The sequence below is a fragment of the Lepidochelys kempii genome, chromosome 9 (assembly GCF_965140265.1).
Source record: "Lepidochelys kempii isolate rLepKem1 chromosome 9, rLepKem1.hap2, whole genome shotgun sequence".
Lineage (NCBI taxonomy): Eukaryota > Metazoa > Chordata > Testudines > Cheloniidae > Lepidochelys > Lepidochelys kempii.
Genome location: NC_133264.1, coordinates 76,874,814 through 76,896,383, shown reverse-complemented (window position 1 = coordinate 76,896,383; position 21,570 = coordinate 76,874,814). Strand labels below are relative to the sequence as shown.

At 50.8% G+C, this 21,570-nt stretch overlaps 3 protein-coding genes across 4 annotated transcripts in view; 2 read left to right on the top strand and 1 right to left on the bottom strand.

Annotated features, from left to right (window-relative positions):
- The first annotated feature begins 4,886 nt into the window (after positions 1-4,886).
- On the top strand, positions 4,887-9,431 carry LOC140917671 (START domain-containing protein 10-like). The gene is made up of 6 exons (XM_073360953.1): positions 4,887-5,129; positions 6,644-6,791; positions 7,267-7,370; positions 7,804-7,921; positions 8,230-8,282; positions 9,122-9,431. The coding sequence occupies exons 1-6, from the start codon at positions 4,974-4,976 to the stop codon at positions 9,341-9,343; spliced, it is 801 nt and encodes a 266-aa protein (XP_073217054.1). The 5' UTR covers positions 4,887-4,973; the 3' UTR covers positions 9,344-9,431.
- A 2,916-nt stretch (positions 9,432-12,347) lies between these two features.
- On the bottom strand, positions 12,348-21,529 carry PDZD11 (PDZ domain containing 11). 2 transcript variants are annotated; one of them, XM_073360954.1, is made up of 7 exons: positions 21,420-21,529; positions 21,072-21,171; positions 18,446-18,529; positions 16,882-16,938; positions 16,382-16,480; positions 15,688-15,748; positions 12,348-13,918 (listed from the first exon to the last, which is right to left on the bottom strand). In XM_073360954.1, the coding sequence occupies exons 1-7, from the start codon at positions 21,455-21,457 to the stop codon at positions 13,875-13,877; spliced, it is 483 nt and encodes a 160-aa protein (XP_073217055.1). In that variant the 5' UTR covers positions 21,458-21,529; the 3' UTR covers positions 12,348-13,874. The 2 variants fall into 2 exon arrangements, with proteins under 2 accessions (XP_073217055.1, XP_073217057.1); XM_073360956.1 differs by having other exon boundaries at positions 12,348-14,074; positions 21,420-21,526.
- Positions 20,924-21,570, top strand: part of KIF4A (kinesin family member 4A) — a 41,308-nt gene continuing 40,661 nt past the window's right edge. Inside the window, exon 1 of the mRNA XM_073360951.1 lies at positions 20,924-21,553. The gene's annotated coding sequence lies outside the window, so the exon portion shown is untranslated. The remainder of the gene's footprint in view (positions 21,554-21,570) is intronic.

Genomic DNA, 21,570 nt, shown 5'->3' with positions numbered 1-21,570 from the left:
GGTGACCATGCCTCCACGCGCCAGGCGATCCCCAGTATGGAGCAATGGAAAGGTGCTGAACCTCATCAGTGTTTGCAGGGAGGAAGCTGTCCAGTCCCAGCTGCGCTCCAGCAGTAGGAAATATGATACCTACAGGCAGATATCAAGGGCCATGATGGAAAGAGGCCATGACCGGGACGCAGTGCAGTGCAGTGTTATAGTGAAGGAGCTGCAGAATGCCTACCACAAAGCGTGGGAGGCAAACTGCTGCTCCGGTGCCGCCCCTACGACCTGCCGTTTCTACAAAGAGCTGGATGCAATACTTGGGGGCAACCTCACCTCCATTCCGAAGACCACCATGGACACCTCAGAGGCCGCAGCAACTCACAGTTCAACAAAGCAGTAGGAGGAAAGCAAGAGCAAGGGTGCTGAGGAGGAGGGGAGCCCAGAGCCAGAGGACAGCCCGGCATTCCTAGATGCATACAGCCAGGAGCTGTTTTCAAGCCAGGAGGAAGGTAGTCAGTTGCAGCGGATGGTGCTTGGGGAAGAACAAACAGCAGAGGAGGTGCCCGGTAAGCGGCTTTTATTTTGGGAAGGTAGTTGTTTTGGTGTGGGCTCTTGGGGTGAGGAGGGTTAGGGCTGCACGCATATCTAGATGCGGAATAGGGCGTTGATGTGCTCTCTCACATTGCTGTAATCGGCCTCAGTGATCTCATCAAAGGTCTCATGCAGAAGCTGGGCAATCTGCTTGTGCAGGTTCCTTGGCAGTGCTACTGTGTTCCTTGTCCAAGTAAGGCTAACATGTCCGTGCCACTGTGCCATGAGGGGTGGGGGGACCATTGCTGCACACAGGCAAGCGGCATAAGGGCCAGGGCGGAAGCCGCATTATAGTAGAAAACCCTCCCTTGCTCCCCAGGTCACCCTCAGCAGCGAGATATCTTCCAGGATGAACTCATCCTGTGGAAAATGTGGGGAAAGTGTTCAGTATAGGGGCCCCCTGCAGCTGTTGGCTCTCCCCAAGGCACAGAACCCCAGAGGACAGTACGGCCGTGAAACAATCAGTCCTCCTTGCCCCTCTGTTTACTCACCATTTCGGGTCTCCTGTGGGTTATGTGCGCTCGCTTTGGGACGGGCACTTTCTGCTATTGTGTACATTGTACTTGTCTTTAAGTTCAGCCGAATCATTTCTCTGTCTGGTGTGAACAATGCTGTCTCTGTTAAGTGTTGCATTTTGGCTTTACAGATGCAACCTTGAGATCCCAGCCGTCCTTGTTATCAGTGGCCGAAAGACGACAAAGAATCAGGAAGCATACGCGAAGAACCAAAGAGGACCTGTCCCGTACTGAAAATCAAAAAGTACAGGAGTGGCGGGAGACTAAAAGGAGGCTGTGCCAGCAGAATGTGGATCGCCGGCACCAAAGCATGGAGTGGCTGCTAAGCATTATGGAGCACCAAGCGGACTCGATACAGGAGCTCATAGCACTGCAGATGGAGCAGATCCACGCCCGTCCCCCCCTGCAGCCCTTATCCCAAAACTCTTTCCCCTATGCCCCCATGTCACCGCCAACTCACTTCCCCCAACATCCAGTTTCTTACCGCCACCAGCTGCCTCCAACACCTGTAGCTTCACCACCCAGCCCTGCAAACTACGACTCTTACCCACTGCACTCAACCCCCATACCATGCATTTTAGCCAGCTTGAAGTGCAGCACTCATTGTGCGGCATTCCAGACAGGAAGGCTGAATACGATAACAGGACATACGCAAATCTGTGATTGTCCCATTCCCCACCCCGCCCCCTTCACTCCTCCCACACAGCACAGATGTGTCATGTCCTTTCAGTTTCCCCAGCAGTTCTGTTTCTTTTTTGAAGAAATGAATTTTTTTGGCTTTGAAAACATTCTTTATTGCATTAGGTAAAAAGATACCAGAGCCCAGGAAAGCAACAGGCACTGCAAGTCAGTGCATCATACGTAGCAAACACAGATGTCTACTAGTATTGGAGCCACTGTACTTCACACCCGTGCAGGGCACCAAACATTAGTGGTGGCTCTCAGCATCAAATTGCTCCCTCAAGGCATCCCTAATCCTTACAGCCCCGTGCTGGGCCCCTCTAATAGCTCTGGTCTCTGGCTCTTCAAATTCAGCCTCCAGATGTTGAACCTCCGTGGTCTATGCCTGAGTGAAGCTTTCACCCTTTCCTTCACAAATGTTATGGAGGGTACAGAATGCAGCTATAACCATGAGGATGTTGTCATCAGCCAGGTCCAGCTTCCCATACAGACAGCGCCAGCGGCCCTTTAAATGGCCAAAAGGGCACTCAACAGTCATTCTGCACCGACTCAGCCTATTGTTGAACCGCTCCTTGCTGCTGTTAAGGCTTCCTGTGTAGGGTTACATGAGCCACGGCATAAAAGGGTAAGCGGGATCTCCAAGGATCACAACAGGCATTTCGACTTCCCCTACGGTGATCTTCTGGTCTGGGAAGAAAATCCTGGCTTGCAGCTTCCTAAACAGGCCTGTGTTCCAAAAGATGCATGCGTCATGCACCTTTCTGGACCAGCCTGCGTTTATGTCCATGAAATGCCCACAGTGATTCACAAGCGCCTGGAGAACCATAGAGAAATACTCCTTCTGATTAACGTACTCAGGCTAGGTGGTCTGGTGCCAGAATTGGAATATGCGTCCCACCTATCACCCCTCTTCAGTTAGGAAAACCCATTTGTGCAAAGCCAGCCACGTCATGCACGTTGCCCAGAGTCACAGTTCTTCTGAGCAGGATGCGATTAATGGCCCTGCAAACTTGCATCAACACGATTCCAAAGGTCGACTTTCCCACTCCAAACTGGTTAGCGACCGATCAGTAGCTGTCTGGAGTTGCCAGCGTCCAGATTGCAATAGCCATGCATTTCTCCACTGGCAAGGCAGCTCTCAATCTTGTGTCCTTGCGCCACAGGGTAGGGGTGAGCTCAGCACACGGTCCCATGAAAGTGGCTTTCCTCATCCAAAAGTTCTGCAGCCACTGCTCGTCATCCCAGACTTGCATGACGATGTGATCCCACCACTCAGTGCTTGTTTCCCGAGCCCAAACATGGTGTTCCACTGTGGTGAGCATGTCCATGAATGCCACAAGCAATCTTGTGTCATATGCGTTATATGAGTCGACATCGTCAGACTCCTCACTGTCAGTTTGTAGCTTAAGGAGTAACTCAACTGCAATCCGTGATGTGCTGGCGAGACCCATCACCATATTCCTCACAAGTTCAGGATCCATTCCCGCAGACCGAAAGGAAAGACAGAGCGCTCAGTACAAAAAATGTTGAAAGATGGTGCTAAATATGGATGGAAGCACAGGGATTGCTGGGATGTGAAGTGATGCATTAGGACAGGACCCATAATGCTCTCCCCTCTGCCACCCCCTTCATAGAATCATAGAATATCAGGGTTGGAAAGGACCTCAGGGGGTCATCTAGTCCAACGCCCTGCTCAAAGCAGGACCAATCCCCAATTTTTGCCCCAGATCCCTCAATGGACCCCTCAAGGATTGAACTCACCACCCTGGGTTTAAGCAGGCCAATGCTCAAACCACTGAGCTATCCCTTCCCACAAGCCACAGCACCAGAATGAGAAAAGGTATTCTGAGGGATAGCTGCCCATAATGCACCACTCCCAATGCTGCTGCAAGTGCCACAAATGTGGCCACCCCACTGCGCTTGCAGCTGACAGTGTAAACACACAGCAGTGCTTTCTCTGCTGCGGTCTCCGAATGCTGGTTTAACTCAAAGCACTCTACATCTGCAATTGTAGCCATGCCCTAAGGCTATTTCATTGCCTTGCTCCAATCAGGCCACCTACTCCCCCATCACTAGAGTGTCTGCAGCTAATGGACATCAGAGATCACAGCCTTGTGGGCCAGCTCCGTGCCCTGGTCCTGGTTAGGATTGCCAGGTGTCCGGTTTTCGACTGAAATACCCGGTCGAAAAGGAACCCTGGCAGCTCTGGTCAGCGACGCTGAGCAGCCCATTACAAGTCTGGTTGGCAGTGCAGCAGGGCTGGCAGGCAAGCTCCCTGCCCAGCTCTCAGGAAGCAGCAACACATCCCTCTGCTGTCCCCACCCCAAGTGCTGGCTCCGCAGTTTTCATTGGCCAGGAACCACAGGTGCAGCACAGGGAGCCTCCTGGCCGCCCCTTCGCCTAGGAGCCGTACGGCCTAATCACGGCTTCCCCAGAGCCGTCTCAGGTCAGCGCTGCCTGGAACCTGCATCCCCAAGCCCCCTCCCACACTCTGAACCCCTCAGCCGCAGCCCAGAGGCCCCTCCTGCACCCCAAACCCCTCAGCCCCGCCCCTGCCCCAGAGCCCCCGCACCAGCCTGGTGGAAAAGGAGCCAGTGAGTGAGGTGAGGAGGGAGTGACAGAGGGAGGGGGATGGAGTGAGTGGGCGGCCACAGCCTCCGACAAGGGGCGGGGCATGGGGCCGGAAGGACAGGCCACGCGGCGCCACAGGGCTCGTAAGGGCCGCCCAGCTCCCGAGCTGTTCCTTCTGGAGCCAATCCCCACCAGACACTCCGTCCCAACAGCCAACCCGAGCTCTCCCCGCCGCCGCTCTTGGCCACGTGGCCCGCGGCCTGTTTCATGCTGTATCTAATTCCGAACCCGCCATTGATTTTTAAAATTTCACCAGTCACGAGGCGGCAGGTGCGTGCCGCGCGGGGGCAGTCCAAAAGAAGCAGCGGACACCGTGGCCAATCAGCGGGTAGGGCGGGGCAGGCGGGGCGCACCTGGCCGGAATCGCTCGGTGATTGGCGGCTGGTTCGACGAGGCGAAGCCAATGAGGAGCGGGGACAAGCTGGGCGAACCTGGTAGGGGCGGGGCGGGGCGGGAGCTGCTACGCCAACTGCGTATGGGGTTGCGAAGGGGTGGGGCCTTCGCCGGCACCTGTGTCCGCCCGTCCGGCGCCTTCCGCTGCTGGCCCCGGCTGGCGGCTCCCCAGCGCCCATGGAGCCTGTGCAGGTGCCCGATGCCGACGCCTTCCGGGCCTTCCAGGCTCAGTGCGAGGCGGAGCGCGGCTGGCAGAGCAGGTACCGCCGGGAGGGCGTCGGGGTGTGGGTGCAGCCGCCCCCGCCCGCCGGCCCCGCCGTGCACACGGTCAAGGTGAGCCGGGGGAGGCGGAGGCCAGGCCAGGGGACGCGGGGTGGGAGCCTGGCGGCCGCCTTGCACTCCTAGAGCTCCCCTGGGAGCGGCGCTCGCTGTGCGGGCTGCTGGTTGGCCTCACGCCCAGATGTGGCACGGCAGGCAGCTCCACCCACCGAGAGTTTGACTATTTATAGTCCTGACTCCTCCCTATCGCGAACTGAGGTCCACTGTACTCTGGGCCTGGACCCTAAAGCGGGGCGTCAGGGATCTTGTCACCTGGAGACAGAAACTGGGCACCAGAGGCGTTGCTGGGCTCCTGCCTGGGAAGGTGCTTGCCAGTGCCTGTGCCAGTTACTAGAGTAACTGATTAACTCTAAAATATGGTAGTAGAGCCCCATCTGTGCTAATTGTCACCATCTCTTATGGGCTTTGATGTCCCTTTTTCTTGGTATGCAATTCATGTGACCCTCGTCTTTGCCTTGTGACACATCTGCGACCCAGAGGCACTTGTCACTCCAGTGTCTGGGTGCCAGGAGTCTGATGTGAACGTCCCAAGAAAGTGATCAGTGAGTGGGATTAATTATTCTTCATATCCAGTAGTCTGCCCTGGTGATAGCCTTCCCCACAGGAGTCTTCTCCGCCCATGTGGTATAGAACTACATAGTGAGTGGTGATGGAGTTGCACCAGCCTTGAGAGTGCAGTCTGAGTTATGCTTTCTCTGTAAATCATTGACTCATAATGACAAACACCACTGTAAGTGGGTGAAGCTTGGTAGAGGGTGATGGGATTAGAACTAGAGGTGCAGCTTCTCTGAACCAGTAACAGGAAAGCCATTCTTTCTGGGATCTCCCAGACCTGCTATCTCCCCCATGAATTCTGGTCAACCACAAGCCACTGAGTGGGCCTACTGTGCATCTCCACGCTGGAGTCATCTGTGTAAGATTGGACACCTCCACTTTCTGCCTGCTTGCTTCTATCTGGAGATTGGAACATAGTGTCCTGCTCTGACTTGCTCTGCTCACATACTTCCCTTCTCCATTCTTCTGCCACCAACAAGTGTGGTAGTATCTTACCTATGGAAGCCTGTGCCATCTGCTTCTTGTTCATGATTCTGGTTGCTATGTGGACTGGGGTTTGTCTAGTTATGGGATAGAGCTTTTAACAGTGATCCGTTTACATTTCTGTTTCTGCTGAATGTCTCAAGGGCAATAAATATTGTTATTTTGGAATGGATTCTCTGTCCTGATCCCTGTTTTTTATCTTAAGTGAGTTGCTTCCCTCTCTGTTCATCATTTACCCTCACAGGGGGTTGATATTTGCAAAGTGTTTTGAGTGGAGGGTTTCAGTGTTTAGTAAAGGGGTAGTGTTTGCCTGGCTGACACACTCCCTCACAAGTGGGAGCCCAGCTGAGGATGAGGAGCTCTTCCCTACACATGGACCAAGTCAGCTACTCCAATTGGGAGGACGGGGTTGGGGGCGGGGTGGGTGCAACCAGCCAGTGTCCTGACTGTGGTCCTGCTCCTGCCTGCAGTGCCGCATTGACATTCAAGATGTGCCAGCGGAGACGGTATATGATGTGCTGCATGACATTGAGTATCGCAGGAAGTGGGACATGAACGTCATTGACACACACGACATTGCCCGTCTTGCCACCAATGCTGATGTGGGCTACTACGCCTGTGAGTGATAGCTTGGGGACTGCTCTGATTGGCTGAGTGCGGCAGTAGGTGTGATCAACCCCAGAGAATTGAAATCCTGAGTTAAACAAGTGGAGGGCCCATCCAATTTCCTTGAGTAGGAAGGAGCAAAGACTGAGCCCATTCTGTATGCCCCGAATAGATACCATCTGGTCAGCAGTAGGGCAAGCTTCCCACACACCAACATGCCTCAGCCCAAGCTGGACTTTCTAATAGGAGAGGGGAGTTCAGTCCCCTGGGTTCATTTCATCCTTAGCAGCCTCAATAGAGATTCCAACAGAAGGGTCAGCTGGGCTCTTAGGAGATGAGGGGAGGCATTGGTGGCAGGATACAGAGAGATCACTAACCTCATCTGAGGGGCAAGTGCAGGCAAGGTAGAAACCCCTTAGTGTGGCTGCACTTCCTGCAACTCTTATCACTGGGTGAGTTGAAGTGACTTTGCTTCCTTCTTGGCTAGGGAAGTGTCCAAAGCCCTTAAAGAACAGAGATGTGGTGACACTGCGATCCTGGCAGGTTGTGGATAAATCTTACATGATCATCAACTTCTCTGTCAAACATGCGGTGAGTTGGGGGCGGGAAGAGTTTAATTACATGGACCCATGCTCTCCTGGGAATCTCAATAGTGCCTGCTTAGATGCCTCCTTGATGAATGACTCCGCCCCACAGCTACAGTCATGAGCTGGGTGGAGTTTGTCTGGGTTAAGGATGCTCTGTTGAGCAGAATGTGACTCTGGCTCTCATTAACCTGAGCTGCACTTATTTATCTGCCACCCCTTACTGATGCCTTAGAGTGTATGTAGCTAGTCCCTGTGTCCCTTTGGGTGTGCGGGGACCTTTTATTATTGTGGGATATGAATTCACAGCTAACTCTTTACAGACCAGGCACCGTGTCTGAGCCTCTAGATTAGTCCCATTGCCCTGTGTGTATAGCACCAGATCTTAGAAAGAGTTCAGGGAAGGTGACAGGGTCTGAGTGTCTGATTTCACCATACAGCAATATCCTCCCCGAAAGGACCTGGTAAGGACTGTTTCTATCTTGGCGGGATACTTGGTACAGTCAACTGGACCAAACAGCTGCACCTTGACTTACCTGGCTCAGGTGGACCCCAAAGGTAAGTCTGGGTCTGTATCCCTTGTGGGTGTGCAAGGGGATGAGGCAACTTCAGGTCTAGGTGAACAGAAATTCTACTCCCTTATATAGGACGTAAATTGCATTGCTTTCTTTCCACACACTTCCCTCCTAGGTATCCATCTAGGATCACTTTGCAACTTGCCATGGAGACGATCTTGCAGCTTGGCAATTGTACCCTGGTGAGGGGCTGAAGCATTGTGTGCGGTTGCATCCTGGCACAAATGCAGCATTTTTCTGCCATGGCTCACTAATAATTCTGTTTCTCCACCTTTCTTTCTTATGCATTAGGGAAACTGCCAAAGTGGGTTGTGAATAAAGCTTCCCAGTACCTGGCACCAAGGGTGAGTGAAGGCACTCCTGTGTAGTGGGTAATAAGGATCAACCATCGTTCATGGTTAGAGGAAAGGGCTGGCAGTTAGTAGAGATCTACTAACTTGTCCTTAGACTTTCCAGCCCCTCTAACTTCCTAGTACAGGCCTGAGCAGTAGAAAGAATGGGGCATACTAGCTATCCTTGGATTTGATACTAGAATGTGCTGGCCTGGTTAGTCCAACATCTGACAATGACTGACCTCTGATACATCAGAGAGGTGAAAAACCTGTGCACAGTGCTTTGTCTTGGGGTCCCCGGCTTCTGACCAGCGGACTCTGCATTCTGAGGTTTGGCATCCTCTGAGCTCTTGGAGTAGTGGGGAAGGCACAGGTCAGGATTGCAGGGCATAACTGTGGGGGAACCTATTTGGCGTGAGGTGTAGTTGAGACACAAAATTGCAGCATGGGTCAGCATCCTGGGTTCTGTCCCCAGATCTGTCACTGCACTTGACCAAGGTGTCACAGTGACTTTTTGGCTCAGCCTCCATTTCCCCATCTGTAAAATGGGGATAATAGTTCTCTGCCTTCTAGAGGAGAAGCAGCTGAAACACAATGAGATCCTTAGATCTATTGAAGATGCTGATTGCTTATCCAAATGAATGGAAAATGCTCCTGTAATGAACTTTACAGTATTAGTCTGTCCATCCATGCACTCAGGTCTCCCCCACCTTCGCCCCACCTGTCTCTGCTAACTGCATAGCACCCACCCTTTCCCAAGCATTAAGTACATAAGAAAATGCAGGGGGTCTGGTAGTGGTCAGATTCTAGGCTGCTTCCATTTTCTTGGTCCCCTTTTCTGCTTTTGTCAGATGCTGAAGAAGATGCATAAGGCCTGCTTGAAATACCCCTCCTGGAAACAGCAGCACAATGTCAGTGTGAAGCCCTGGCTGTACCCTGAGCAGAACAAGCTCCCCACCATGATGCTGTCAGACCTGGCACTCCAGCATGCTGCCTCTCTGGAGAACATTGACGAGAGCAGCCTGTCGGAGGTGAAGGATGAGAGGGGAGACCACAGTGGCTCTGAGAACTGATGCTGCTTGGCTCTTTTCCAGGAGCAACACTGCACTAGACTGTTTTTGGACTCTTCCTGACAGTTTTACATTAAAGTGGGGAAATGTATTTTTATGCCCAGGGTTTGTAGTTCTTCCTATCATGACCCAAGAGACCATGTTTAGGCCTCAGGCACAGAGGGGTGTCTGTGGACAGTGACTGAGTGGGGAGCTTACAGTGCCTGGGGCCCATTGTGCTGACACAGCTATCGCAGTGAGCAGGGTAAATCTTGAGAAATTATCAGACATCTGATAGGATGGTATGAATTGCTTCTGCTTGATGATCCTTTCTGTCCTTTGACCAAGATCTGTTGCTTCATACGAAGGTAAAGATATCCATAATGCATCTGGCCAACTGTGCTGTGCTGCCTCTTGGTGGGACTTGGTCCCTGAAGTGCTCATGCTGCCCCAGTCTGAGAGTTTTTGCCTGTGTATTCTGAGAGCCATTAAGAACTGGACAGCAGTAGACCAAGTACCCTCCTACAGAAACGGGCAGCAGGAATGAGTTTGGGGTGGACAGACATGCCTACTTCCTGGGGCACTTCTGGGGAGAGAGGATAAACGTGTTTGCCTGTTCAGAGTTCATGTGATGCTACCTGTCAGAGCTGAGGAATTCATCTCCAGTGCAGGAGGGAGGCGTGTGCCCCAGAAAGGCCTTGAAGACTGACCCAAGTTTATTGCTGCTGTAACTTGGGATGTCACCCTGTTGCCCCAAGGCTGAACTTGATCCTAGCAAAGCAGGCTTGTATTGAATGGGGTGATGTGATAGGTAGCTGCAGCAGTGAAGCTGGAAAGGGATAGATGCAAATAAGCCTCAGGGAAGCAGGTTGGCTTTGTTGTCAAGGTGACAGGAAATGGTGGTGAGAACTGGGCTGCCAAATGATTAAAAAAAATTACGATTAATCATGAGATTAAAAAGTCTTGATTAATGGCAGTTTTAATCCCACTGTTAATATAATACCACATATTTAAATATTTTTGCTAGTATTTTTGGTTTGGTGTGTAGTGGGGGAGTGCAGTCTCTTTAAGCATAGCACTCAGGAGCCTGAACACTTTTCAGCCAGCAGCAGCTATTGTCAGCAGAACTCACTCCTGAGCCACCAGCAGCAGCAGACAGGCTCCCCCGTTCTCTGGCCCCAGCTCAGTAGTGACCAGCTACATGGGCAAGGGGAGGGGGATACCCCAACATCAGCCTCCCCACCCCCACTCTGCACAGGAGGCTGGCTCCCAGTCAAGAGCAGTTTGGCCAGGGGGGCAGCTCCATGGGGTGGAGAGGTGGGAGCTGCAGTGGAGGAGGACAGCAGGAGATGGGGCACCCCTGCCCCAGAGGCATGCAGCAGCACGCCCTGAGCACGGTGCCTTGGGCAATAGCCCCCCTTGTCCAGCTGGTGGCTCCCTACCTGGCCACCACTGAGTCCCAGCTGCAGAGGTCTGCAATTAATGCTCATTAAAAAGTGTTAATTTTTGAGTTAATCACATGCATTAACTGAGATTAATTGACAGTTCTAGTAAGAACATAAGTGGCCATACTGGTCAGACCAGAATCCGTTTAGCCCAGTATCCTGTCTTTTGACAATGGCTGGTTCCAGGTGCTTCAGAGGGAGTGAACAGAACAGGGCAACTTATTGAGTGATCCATCCCCTGTGGTCTAGTACCACCTTCTACCTGTCAGAGGTTTAGGGACACCTAGAGTATGGTAAGGTTGACTGAGTCCTGGAGCTGAGAGGTGTAAAATGGATGGAGCTAGTGCTGCGCTTGAGGGTCCTGCTCTTAACAAATAGGATGAGCAGGTTGAATGTTCAGTGAGAATTTTTAGGGTTTATCTCTGGGTTTGTGTTTGTAGTCATCTGTGTGCAGGTAAGTTAGGGACAGCGGATGGGCCTCTGGCCATAGGCCCCTCAGTGATACTGATTGGAGTCTCTGTTAAAAGACCCTGTGCAAATACACTTGCCTGTGATGAGAGCATTGCTCAAGCCTGCCAGGCCTATTTGCTCACTGCACTCTCCATTCTGCAACATATGGTCGGTCTTGGCTCTGAGAGGCTGGGTGTGGAACTGTTCATTGAACTTTCCCCCAGGATGTTTGCCCTTCTCAAGTAGGTGACACTACTAAAGCTAGAGATATACTAATCTTGCAGGCAGTTGTTGGATTTGTGGGGTGTGAGATTGGCTTGTCATGATAACAGACTGTTCCTTCTCCAAGCCAGTGGAACTGTGTCCATGAGTGCGCTATAAAGGCAAATCAGTTGAAGGAAAGGGCATTGGCCCTGTGCAATACTTTAAACTCTGTGTGCTGTGGAAATGCCTTGGGTTCCTTGTCCCTAGGGCGCTATTCCTATTGGCAGCAGTTGGCCTGTAGCAGTGAGGCTGCCAGCTCATGTTAGGTTTTGATAGAAGATTGTTACTGAGAACAAGTCATTGTGTTAGTTCTGTCCTCCATTTTCACCTCCTTATTCCCTGGGCTGAGTCCAAAGTACTGGGGGTGGGGAGAAGAGTGGCTAACCCTGGCCTGTGGTGCAAAAGCTGGGCCTAGAGCTGCTCTTGTCCTGCAGTTTGACCCTTTTGAAGAGACAGTTCCAGTGTTGCTAACAGCAGTGGTTACTAGAACTTCCAGGAGAAGTGAGATTTCCCGCCCCCCCCCGCCCCCCCCAACCTGCTGGTGTTAAGTAGCACATCCCAGACTTCTTGTCAGAGAGAGTCAAACTGACTCAGTGTTTGGCTTGGTTTGCAGTGGGGTTCCCACCTCTGGAATTGAACCAGTAATCACAATGGTGAGTGATTGTTAGAAAGTGTCCCTATATGTGCCATGGGTCCTTTTCAGTGCCTGCAGTTGCAGAAGTTAAGGATAGTGTTGCACATAACTTTAGCCTCCAATGCTGATGTCTATTGAGCTGTGCTCACTACTTCCTCCATGTGTGGGTGGGTGGGTACAATTCATCACACCACATTCACTTCCTGGGAGGGAATTAAGAATACAGGAGCCAGACTTCAAAACTAACTTTTTTTATTAAGACTTTTAGGTGCCTATAAAGTAATAGAACAAATCCCAGCCCAGGAAGGCAGACCTAGCCCCAAATCCTGTTTGGCAAGAGCAAAGAAGCTTTGAGGATAATGACACTACTGCTGTGCTTCCTACCAAGAAGTCAACTGCTAAGAGAAACTGCAATAAGCTTCCCCATATAGGACATGGTGGGTTCTCTTTCGTGTCATAAATAACCAACATTCAGTTAATCCAGTAGCAGGCTGTGAGACCTGTCTACAGGGATGGAACATGAGGGATGAGTGCAGGTACCTCCCCCTATACAGCTGGCTGGGAGTCGTAAAGGGATAAATGATGTGATACTGCACAATGAAGGATGTGTCCTCAGTAAATAATATCCACCACATCAGCAGCAGGAAATGCTTAACAGTGAAAGCAGCAGTGCCACACAAGAAGCCTAGCAGAACAATTCTGTGTTTGGTGCTAGACCACAGCAAGCATGATTTGAAAACCAGTCCCAAGAGTTACTCCACTGTTAAGTCATGACGGGATACAAGCATATGCCTTACTCTCAAAATCCAGGAAGATGGCTAGACAGACACACATACTGAAGTTCACTGGAGTTACCTCCTCTCTCTTCCCTGGATCCCAACCAACCCATTGTCCTAGAAAGGAGCAGCTCAGGGGAGGGTAGGGGTGGGAAGGATTTCTAGCCATGTCCATAAAAGGGGCTGAAGAGCCTGTTTACCTTCTAGAATGGGGGAAGATGCCAGTGTCAGGCTACAGCAAGTGGCTACCAGACAGGGAGAACGAGTCCATCTCCTATGCAGTAACTGGCCCCACCCATTCTCTTACCACATAGCACTTGTTCCATTTAGGCTCTGGGGAGGTAAGTGCTACGGTGTTGTGAACAAGGTACAGGGCCTACTTTAAAGGAAACTCCAGTGGATAGTGAAGCGGGCAGAGGCAGACAGCAGCTTGGCTATGCCTTCTGCCAGCTACTTTTTCCCTCCACCCCAGCAAGCAGTAGCTGCTTCATTTGTGTTGTACAATTTTGAAGTGCATGATGGGTAGGGCAAAAGACATTCAAGACCACACTGGAAAGAAAAAGCCTGCTCTGTGCTTGGCTTAGAATCAGCACCACAGCCCCCTCATCTTGTGCTCTAATTCAGACATGACAGGTTTCAGACATGGTGCATGTATACAGACCCACACTCTTTAGCCTCACACCTCATTGTTGAGATGGACAAGAGCTGCACCCCCTAAGAATCTCCTTTAAAAGAAGCAATCACATATTGGAACAGACACTCACTCCATGGATACACGTCTAGCTAGAGAAGCCACCTTCATGCCCCAGCATCCTCCATACCCCACTTCTCCATCAACCTCTGCAACGCAGTGCCTGAGTCAGAAAGTGGAGTTTAGAGTCCAGCTCCCTGTCCTGTTGCGTCCTTGACTCCATGGTGTAAACAGCAGGAAGAGGTTGGGTCCATCAGTACAAAGAACAGAGCTGGGATCTTGTGGAAGCTGAGGCTCATGGAACCAGTGGGATAGTCACACCTCTACCCGAAGCTGAAACTTGAAGGAAAATCTAGTTTAGTGTCAAATCTCCCCAATGCTGAGGAGAGCAGAGTCTTCTTGCTGTGACCCAATGAATTGCAGGGCAGAGCAGCCATTACTGGGGAGGACCCCATCAGGGACAGTGAACGGTTCTCTCCTTCTGCCTCTGGTAATCTGGAAAGGAAAAGCCAGCATTAGTGAGGCTGATAGAATAGGACAAACAGGAGAGAATGAGCACAGGTGCTGCTATTTGACTGCAGGCATTGCTCTGTATGTAACAATGTCCTGTCAGTAGTGGGGAAATTGATGCTACTACAGTAAGGGTGACAGGTCTAAGGTCCAGCCTGAATACAACACTCATTGGACTCCTCTCTAGCAGTTGATTTTAATGAGATGGCATGTTTGTTGGCAGCTTAGCCACTTCATTCCTAAATTCCTCCAGCACTCTTGAAAGTAGAGCTAAATCTAGGGATTTGGTGTCCCTTAATTTGTCAACTTGTTCTAGCACTTCCTTTGACACTCCAGTCCAGACACCTGATCTTAACTAAGGTGAGGCACTATCTCACACCACCTTAGAATCATAGAATATCAGGGTTAGAAGGGTTTCAGAGTAACAGCCATGTTAGTATGTATTCGCAAAAAGAAAAGGAGTACTTGTGGCACCTTAGAGACTAACAATTTATTTGAGCATAAGCTTTTATGAGCTACAGCTCACTTCATCGGATGCATACTGTGGAAAATACAGAAGATGTTTGTTTTTATACACACAAATCATGAAAAAATGGATGTTTATCACTACAAAAGGTTTTCTCTCCCCCCACCCCAGTCTCCTGCTGGTAATAGCTTATGTAAAGTGATCACTCTCCTTACAATGTGTATGATAATCAAGGTGGGCCATTAGAAGGGACCTCAGGAGGTCATCTAGTCCCAAAGCAGGACCAATCCCCAATTCGGTCTTCATGGTGGAAGGTTTATGTAAAGAAATCACTTAGCTTCACTGCAGTATCCTCATCCTCTTCAGCTACTCCTTTGATTTCCTGATAGAATTGTTGGGTCCAACACACACACTCAGGCATCCTACATCTCAGATTTAAAAAAATGTCTTTCTGGTTGTGTCTCTGGCTATTTGCTCTAATTTCCATCCAATAACTGCCATAGTTTGCATCTCTCTGATGGCCTCATTAGGGTTGGATTTCCATTTTCTGAAGGATACTTTTTGGCTCAAATAACCTCTTGAACTTGTCATTTTACCACCTGGGTTTTTTCTTGCATCTTTGCACCTTGGTTGCTTAGCATGCAGTGTCCTAAGGCTTTAAAATTTGCTCATGTTGGTCAGTCTCCTTTTTAAAAAAATCTCCATTCTAAAGAGCCAGCACTATTTGGAATCTTTCCTCCCTTGAGAAAGTTTAAGTGTGTCCACTGTTAAAGTTATTCAAATTATACCTAGTGAACCAATTCCTGACTTAAGTCTAAAATTGCTGCTTGTGTGCTCTAGAACTACTGTTCCAAGACCCTATTTAAGCTGGTCAGTTTGTTTAAACTTTGTCTTGCTAGGATGTGACCAGTTTATATGCAGGTGCTTGATGTCACTCTTATTGTTGTATTTGACGAGTGTAAAATCTTGATCAAAGCCACAATAGTTTCTGATCAGGAGCCTGCTAGTCTAACCCTATGTTTGACTCTAGATTTTTAGTATTTGTCTAGCTGGAGTCAGCACAGTCTCTTGCTAGGATGCAAGGCATCAGGCTTCACAATCAGCATTTCAGAAGCAGCTAACAGGCACTTACTGTAGGGGAAGTAACGCACTCGCATGATTATCTCACGGGCAGTCTTCAAGATCTCGACAGCCTGGAAGCAGCAGCAAGGGAGTCAGTAAGTTAACAGATTGGGCTGGCAGAAATTAGTTCAAAGGGGCCTGCCCCAATGCCACCCTTCAAACCCAGCTGGAGGTTCCAACCCCCAGTATACAACTTGCACTGATTACTGCTGCTGCTCCTCTAAGTGCAATGCTTTAACATCCAATCAACTCTTATGGGTCAGGCCTAAACCATGACACACTAAGGAAGGTATAGTGGGCTTCCCTACCCATCCTGTATCAGACTTGTGATGACCAATTCTGTGCTTTTTCCCATTTAGGGTTGCTTACTTCTTTAAATCAAGAATGAGCTCTTACCGAATGATCCTTGTCTGTGAGATTCTTCTATTTTATAGGTGGAGATGGGAGCTATGAGTCAGGAATAGAACTAGGAATAGAGGTCTAAGAGCTTGCCTCCTAGACTTGCTCTACCTAGTGGACAAAGTTGTAAAGTAAATGCCACACTGTAGGTGAGTCCAGGCTGGGGTGATGCTGTGAGGGGGCAGGATCAGCTCCCCTCACTGCATGTCTCCTCCCTCAGTTCCCTTAAACCCCTGTCTCTCTCTCAATCTCAGATTGTACAAGCAGTATATGATCCCCTTAGCAGCAGCCAGGAAAACTCTCACCTTGCTGTGCTCAATGTCCTGGAAATCTACATCGTTAACGGCCAGGACCTGGTCTCCCTCCTGAAGCCCTGCTCTGTGTGCATCTGAGTCAGGGATCACCTGAAAATGGAAGAGAAGAGAGCCACGTCAGTCAAACCAACGTATCAGATTATGCAGAGCCACCAGTCCACAGTTCTCTCCCCAGCCAGATCAGGTCAGACCCTCAGAGCTCTGTAGTACCAGTCAGCCTCTATATTTCCCCTTCATGTTGTCCACCTCTGCTCCACTCAGAAAACAGCAGGGTGTGGAGTTTGGGTCAGAACGAAGGTTCATTAGAGCTACAGGTCAGGTTGTCCCCAGCTGCTGATCCTTTGGCAGTTCACAGCAATGGGTTCTGGAGCTCCATGCAGTGTTTGAGTTAGCCCCAAAAAGGTAAACTCTCTGCTAGTTTAGCTTGTCCAAAAAAATTACTAAATCAGCTAGACAAAGTGGCAGAGAGAATGGCAAAGGGACTGATATACCTTGGAGATGAAGATTCCCAGCTGGGAGGCCTTTCCTCCTCGAATGTTGAAGCCCAGCTGTGAGAAGAAAATAGGATTTATAGTTAAGTGGAATGTGAACTACTGCCAGTTACTGGGACTTCTGCTCCAGTGGCAGCAGAGGAAGGCCTTCAGAACCTGCAGCTGTTACCCATGGGGTCAGACAACACCCTGAAGCGTTCAGGGTCTCTATTGGTACCTTTATGGCAACCCTTGCACCCCTGTGAAACATCATCCCCATTTTACAGCGAGGAGTGGAGGTAGAGGTCAGTGGCCCCGTTGGGAAGTTAACACCAAGCTTTCCTCAGTCCCAACCCTGTGCTCCAACCACAAGACATCACTGCTTGGGCAGGATAAGTGTCAGTCATCACCCAAGAACAGGGCCAGCAGAACTCTCATGCCCTGGCCCCCCAATTTCTAGGGGCAGTTTCAGTTTATTATCTAGGAAACATTTTAACAAGTGATAAAAGCAGGAGAGGGAGTCACCTGGTAGCAGGAGCCCCATTCCCAGGGACAGCAGGTTTGTATAATTTTTGGTGATGCCCAGAACGGGTTCAAGTCCCCCTGTTCCCCTCCCCACAAACTGTCTACAGTTCTGGGAGGGAATTTCGGCACTGGGTGCGGGCTCTAGGCTGGGGGTGCAACACTTACTTCAGGTGGCTCCCAAAAGCAACCCACACACTCCTGTGGTAGCAGCTCCTAGGTAGGGGGGCAGGAGTCTCCTCATGCTGCTGCCTGCAGGCACCACCCCTGCAGTTCCCATTGGCCACAGTTCCAATGGCAGAGTTGGAGCAGAGGCAGCGCGCAGAGACAGCCCCCACTCCCCAGGATGGGCCAGCTGCTTCCAGGAGTGGTGCGCTGCACGGAGCAAGGGCAGACAGGAAGCTGCTTTAGTCTTGCTGCGCTGCTGCTGGCGGTGGCAGGGGCCCTTTTAAATCACTTAGGGGCGGCAGTGGGGGCTGGGAGATGCTCTGGCGGAGGTGTGCAGGAGAAGCCAGGGGAGAGACCAGGCCATGAACATTGGTGGAGCCAACCCCCCATGCTCTGAATATTCCTGGAGCACGGGCACCATGGGCCCATACAACTCACCACCCCTGCCTCCAAAATGTCTTCCTAAGCATATGCAGAAGAATGATATCCTTCTCAGAGTATGGTGTAGGGTTACCTCCTCCCTCCAACATCTATGTGGACTGGTCTCCAAGCAGGTTTTTTCACCTCTCAATGGAATGAGACTGTGATTGTTGCAGGACAAGGGGGTGGAGAGGTGAACCTGAACTATCCCCTTCACTGCTAATAGATTCCCTAGGAAGTGGTAGATGAAGACAGAATGTGTGTGTGACCCATACCTCCCCTCCCTTGAGGCTACCAGACAGTCACACCATGGTGCATTTTGTGCCTTAGAGCCCTGGAGCAAAGCAAACCTGCCACAGCAAAACAAGAACATACTAAAGTAGCAGACTGCACACACCGATGCCAGGCCTCAACCAGCAGGCAACCCTATCTGGGCCTGTAGAAAAGGCTAGGGCTGTGCCCTGAGAGTTCTCACCTGAGCCCCAGGAGGCTTCTTCAGCACAATAGTGCGAGGCAGGTACTGGGTCAACTCATTATTGTAGTCAGGGTGGTAAACTCTCTGCAAAATACAACAGCCACTGTAAGAGACCTGAAAGCAGCAGGGAACATAATCCCCTAAAGGGGCTTTCTGCACCCTAGACAGGAATTCCATGCTATCGCTGCTCAAGATGCACTTTGTGATACCTATGGTATACTGCCAAGTAAAAGTGGTGTGGCTGGTGGCCAGCAGGGATTCCTCATGTCATTGACATCAAGTGCTTATATACAGCTGTAGGAGATCCATTGCAAAGCCAGCTTACACACAGCAAGGCTACATTATCATCACCCTTCCCTTCCCCCCCAAAATGCACACCATCATTTGCTTGTTACCCCCACTTGGGTTATGCATGCTTTTCCAGGAAAGGTCTGTCTCATCCTAGGTTTTTGTGCAGCATCCAACACAATGGAGACCTGACTCTGATAGAACGGGGTGGGCAAACTTTTTGGCCCAAGGGCCACATGCCAGTTGCAAAACTGTATGGAGGGCCGGGTAGGGAAGGCTGTGCCTCCCCAAACAGCCTGGCCCCCACCCCCTGAATGCCCCCCTCAGAACCTCCACCCCATCCAACCACTCCCTGTCCCCTGACTGCCCCCAGGACCCTTTGCCCCTTATCCAACCCCCCCCCCCCGCTCCCCACCCCTTTACCATGCCGCTCAGAGCAGCAGGAGCTCACAGCCACGCCGCTGCGCTGCCCAGCAGGAGTGTTGGGCCAGAGCACTGACTGCGCAGCTGCAGGGGAGGGGGAACAGCAGGGGAGGGGACAGCCTCCCTGGCTGGGAGCTCAAGGACCGGGCAGGATGGCCCTATGGGCCGTAGTTTGCCCACCTCTGTGATGTAACGTGGTAGCACATGCACGCTCTAAGTACTGTAACAGCCTTTTTCCATCGTGAACAAGCAAGGATCTCTGCTGTCAGATGCAGGCTGTGAGGGGAGGGCAGTGCCAGGCAGAACTCAGCATCAACCTGGATTGTATCACATGTTAAACCACTATATATCAATATTAAAGGATGTGTTGAAGGAGGGGGTTAGACCCTGATTCTTCAGGGCTTTGGCTGGGCCCTAAGCAGACCACATATCTTCTCAGCCAGTTCCTTATAAAAGGCACCATCCCTACCCCAAAAGTTAGGCTTTCTGGTCCACCCAAGAAACCCAAAGACCCAGCTGTTTAACTCAGAGGGCGAGGGCCAAATAAAGTTGTAACCTCAGCATCTCCTTTAATGGGCACAACAAAACTTTGTTCGATATGGCACAATTACTGTAGATCAGTGTGTCTAGATGGGGGACCTGGGAGGACAGGAGGACGTGGTTTCTTTTTCATCTAAAACACCTTGGCACAGCATCACTTCCTACACTCTGAAATGTTTGGTTCTTAATTGGCCCAGTAGTCAGGAAATGCTTTAGTCAAGTTTGGAAGAAATGGCTATGGGTGGAACAGGTTCCTTGCATTAGTCAAGGAGGCTGGGTGTGGTAGCCCTAAGCAAGGCAGAGGACTGCCATTTTTACTCAAGGGATGCTCCTGTGATAGCCAGAGCAGGTCAGAAATCCGTGCAAATCCACCCAAACAAGCCCCACCAGCTGCTGCAATTAGGAACTTCATGGTAATAAAGGGGGACTGCAACCACTATATTAAAACAGAAGGGAAGAGGACACCAGGCACACATAGAGGAGCAAGTTTCAAAAGATTATTGGAAGAGTTAAAATGTATCCTTTTAAAAGATTTTTTTCTGTCATTAATTATGCCTGAGGTAACCAGTAAAAATAAACTTTATGATCTTGTTTACTTTTTATGCTTCTTGTTATTTGGATGGAAAGATTAGATTAGGAAGTTTGTGGTTCTAGTGAATTTTGCTTTAGAGTTCTCCTGTACTCAATACTGTGAGCATTGCAAAACAAGATTTAAAACAAAACATGACTTTCACTAAATATTTTATTTCATGGAAGGTTCTAGCAACATCAAGTTATGGCTTGTAAGGTAAGTGCTAGTTCAGCTTTCTGATTTATTGGAGGTTTAGCTCTTATTTAGGCCCCTGTCCTGCAATGAGTATGCCTAGATCTCTGTACTAATATGAGCCTCCATTGTTTTTAATTGAGTTCCATGCAGAAGTCCATCTGCTATTGTAGGATGAGGACTTTGAATTACATGCTCCTGGGGCAGAGCACTTGTGGCCTTAGCCATCCGTAAGGCAGAGCAAGTTGTTGGTGTAAAACGAAGCAATATTTGACAAAAAATAGTTGATACTTACCTTTAAAAAAAGGTTACAGCCAATTCTAACAGCTACTTTCCATCCAATCTGCATCTCAATCTGCCCAACCTGACAAAGGTTTAGTAAATGCTTAGCTAATTTTAAGAGAATCACTGGCACCACCTACAGCTGTAAAGGTTTAGAAGAGCTTTTCGGAAGACTGCCCCATGGTTAAGCCACGGCAGCTCGCCCAGCACCGAGCTCGCAGAGGAACCATTATTCCAGTTCGAGCCCAGCGGAAATACTGCCTCGCTTGTAACGAGTGTCCCCGGGGCCCAGCAGCCCGTTTTTCAGACCGCTGGGAGCCAAGCACTGACCTCGTGGGGAGGGATCCAGGCCGGCGGGTTCTCATAGGCCGGCAGGAAGACGACAGGATAATCGTCATAGGGGATCCTGCTGTCCATCGCGGGAGCGGCTCTGCAGGGAGAAAGCGCGGCGTCCCGTGAGTGGCTGGACCGCTGGACCCCGAAGCCACCCCCACCCCACGGCCAACCCGCGGCGCTTCCAGCTACGGCGGGGCGAGAGCAGGCTCCTGGCTGCCCCCCGCGCACATCCCGGCCTTAGTCTCAGCCGATGGGGCCCAGCCCGCCGCACCGACGGCGGAGAAGCCCCCTCCAACACCCCGCAGGCCCGCCAGAGGGAGCCCGCCCCTGTACCCCCCTCACCGTCCAGTTTCCTCGCCCCGCACCCCCAGCACGATCATGTGACCGTGACCCACAAAGATCACGTGACGAAGCGCGAGTCGATGACGCTGTCTCTCGGTGCTGCCCCGGTTACATGTAGGAGCGCGTCTCTTCCCGTACGTGGTGACGTATC

Bases quoted from the DNA above. Each gene is read 5' to 3' on its own strand.
- LOC140917671 (XM_073360953.1), top strand. From the start codon at position 4,974: ATGGAGCCTGTGCAGGTGCCCGATGCCGACGCCTTCCGGGCCTTCCAG. The intron at 7,371-7,803 runs GTGAGTTGGGGG...TTCACCATACAG, and splicing joins ACTTCTCTGTCAAACATGCG to CAATATCCTCCCCGAAAGGA. The intron at 8,283-9,121 runs GTGAGTGAAGGC...TGCTTTTGTCAG, and splicing joins CCCAGTACCTGGCACCAAGG to ATGCTGAAGAAGATGCATAA.
- PDZD11 (XM_073360954.1), bottom strand. From the start codon at position 21,457: ATGATCGTGCTGGGGGTGCGGGGCGAGGAAACTGGACG. The intron at 16,939-18,445 runs GTGAGAACTCTC...TTCTTCTCACAG, and splicing joins AGAAGCCTCCTGGGGCTCAG to CTGGGCTTCAACATTCGAGG. The intron at 16,481-16,881 runs GTATATCAGTCC...TTCCATTTTCAG, and splicing joins TGGGAATCTTCATCTCCAAG to GTGATCCCTGACTCAGATGC.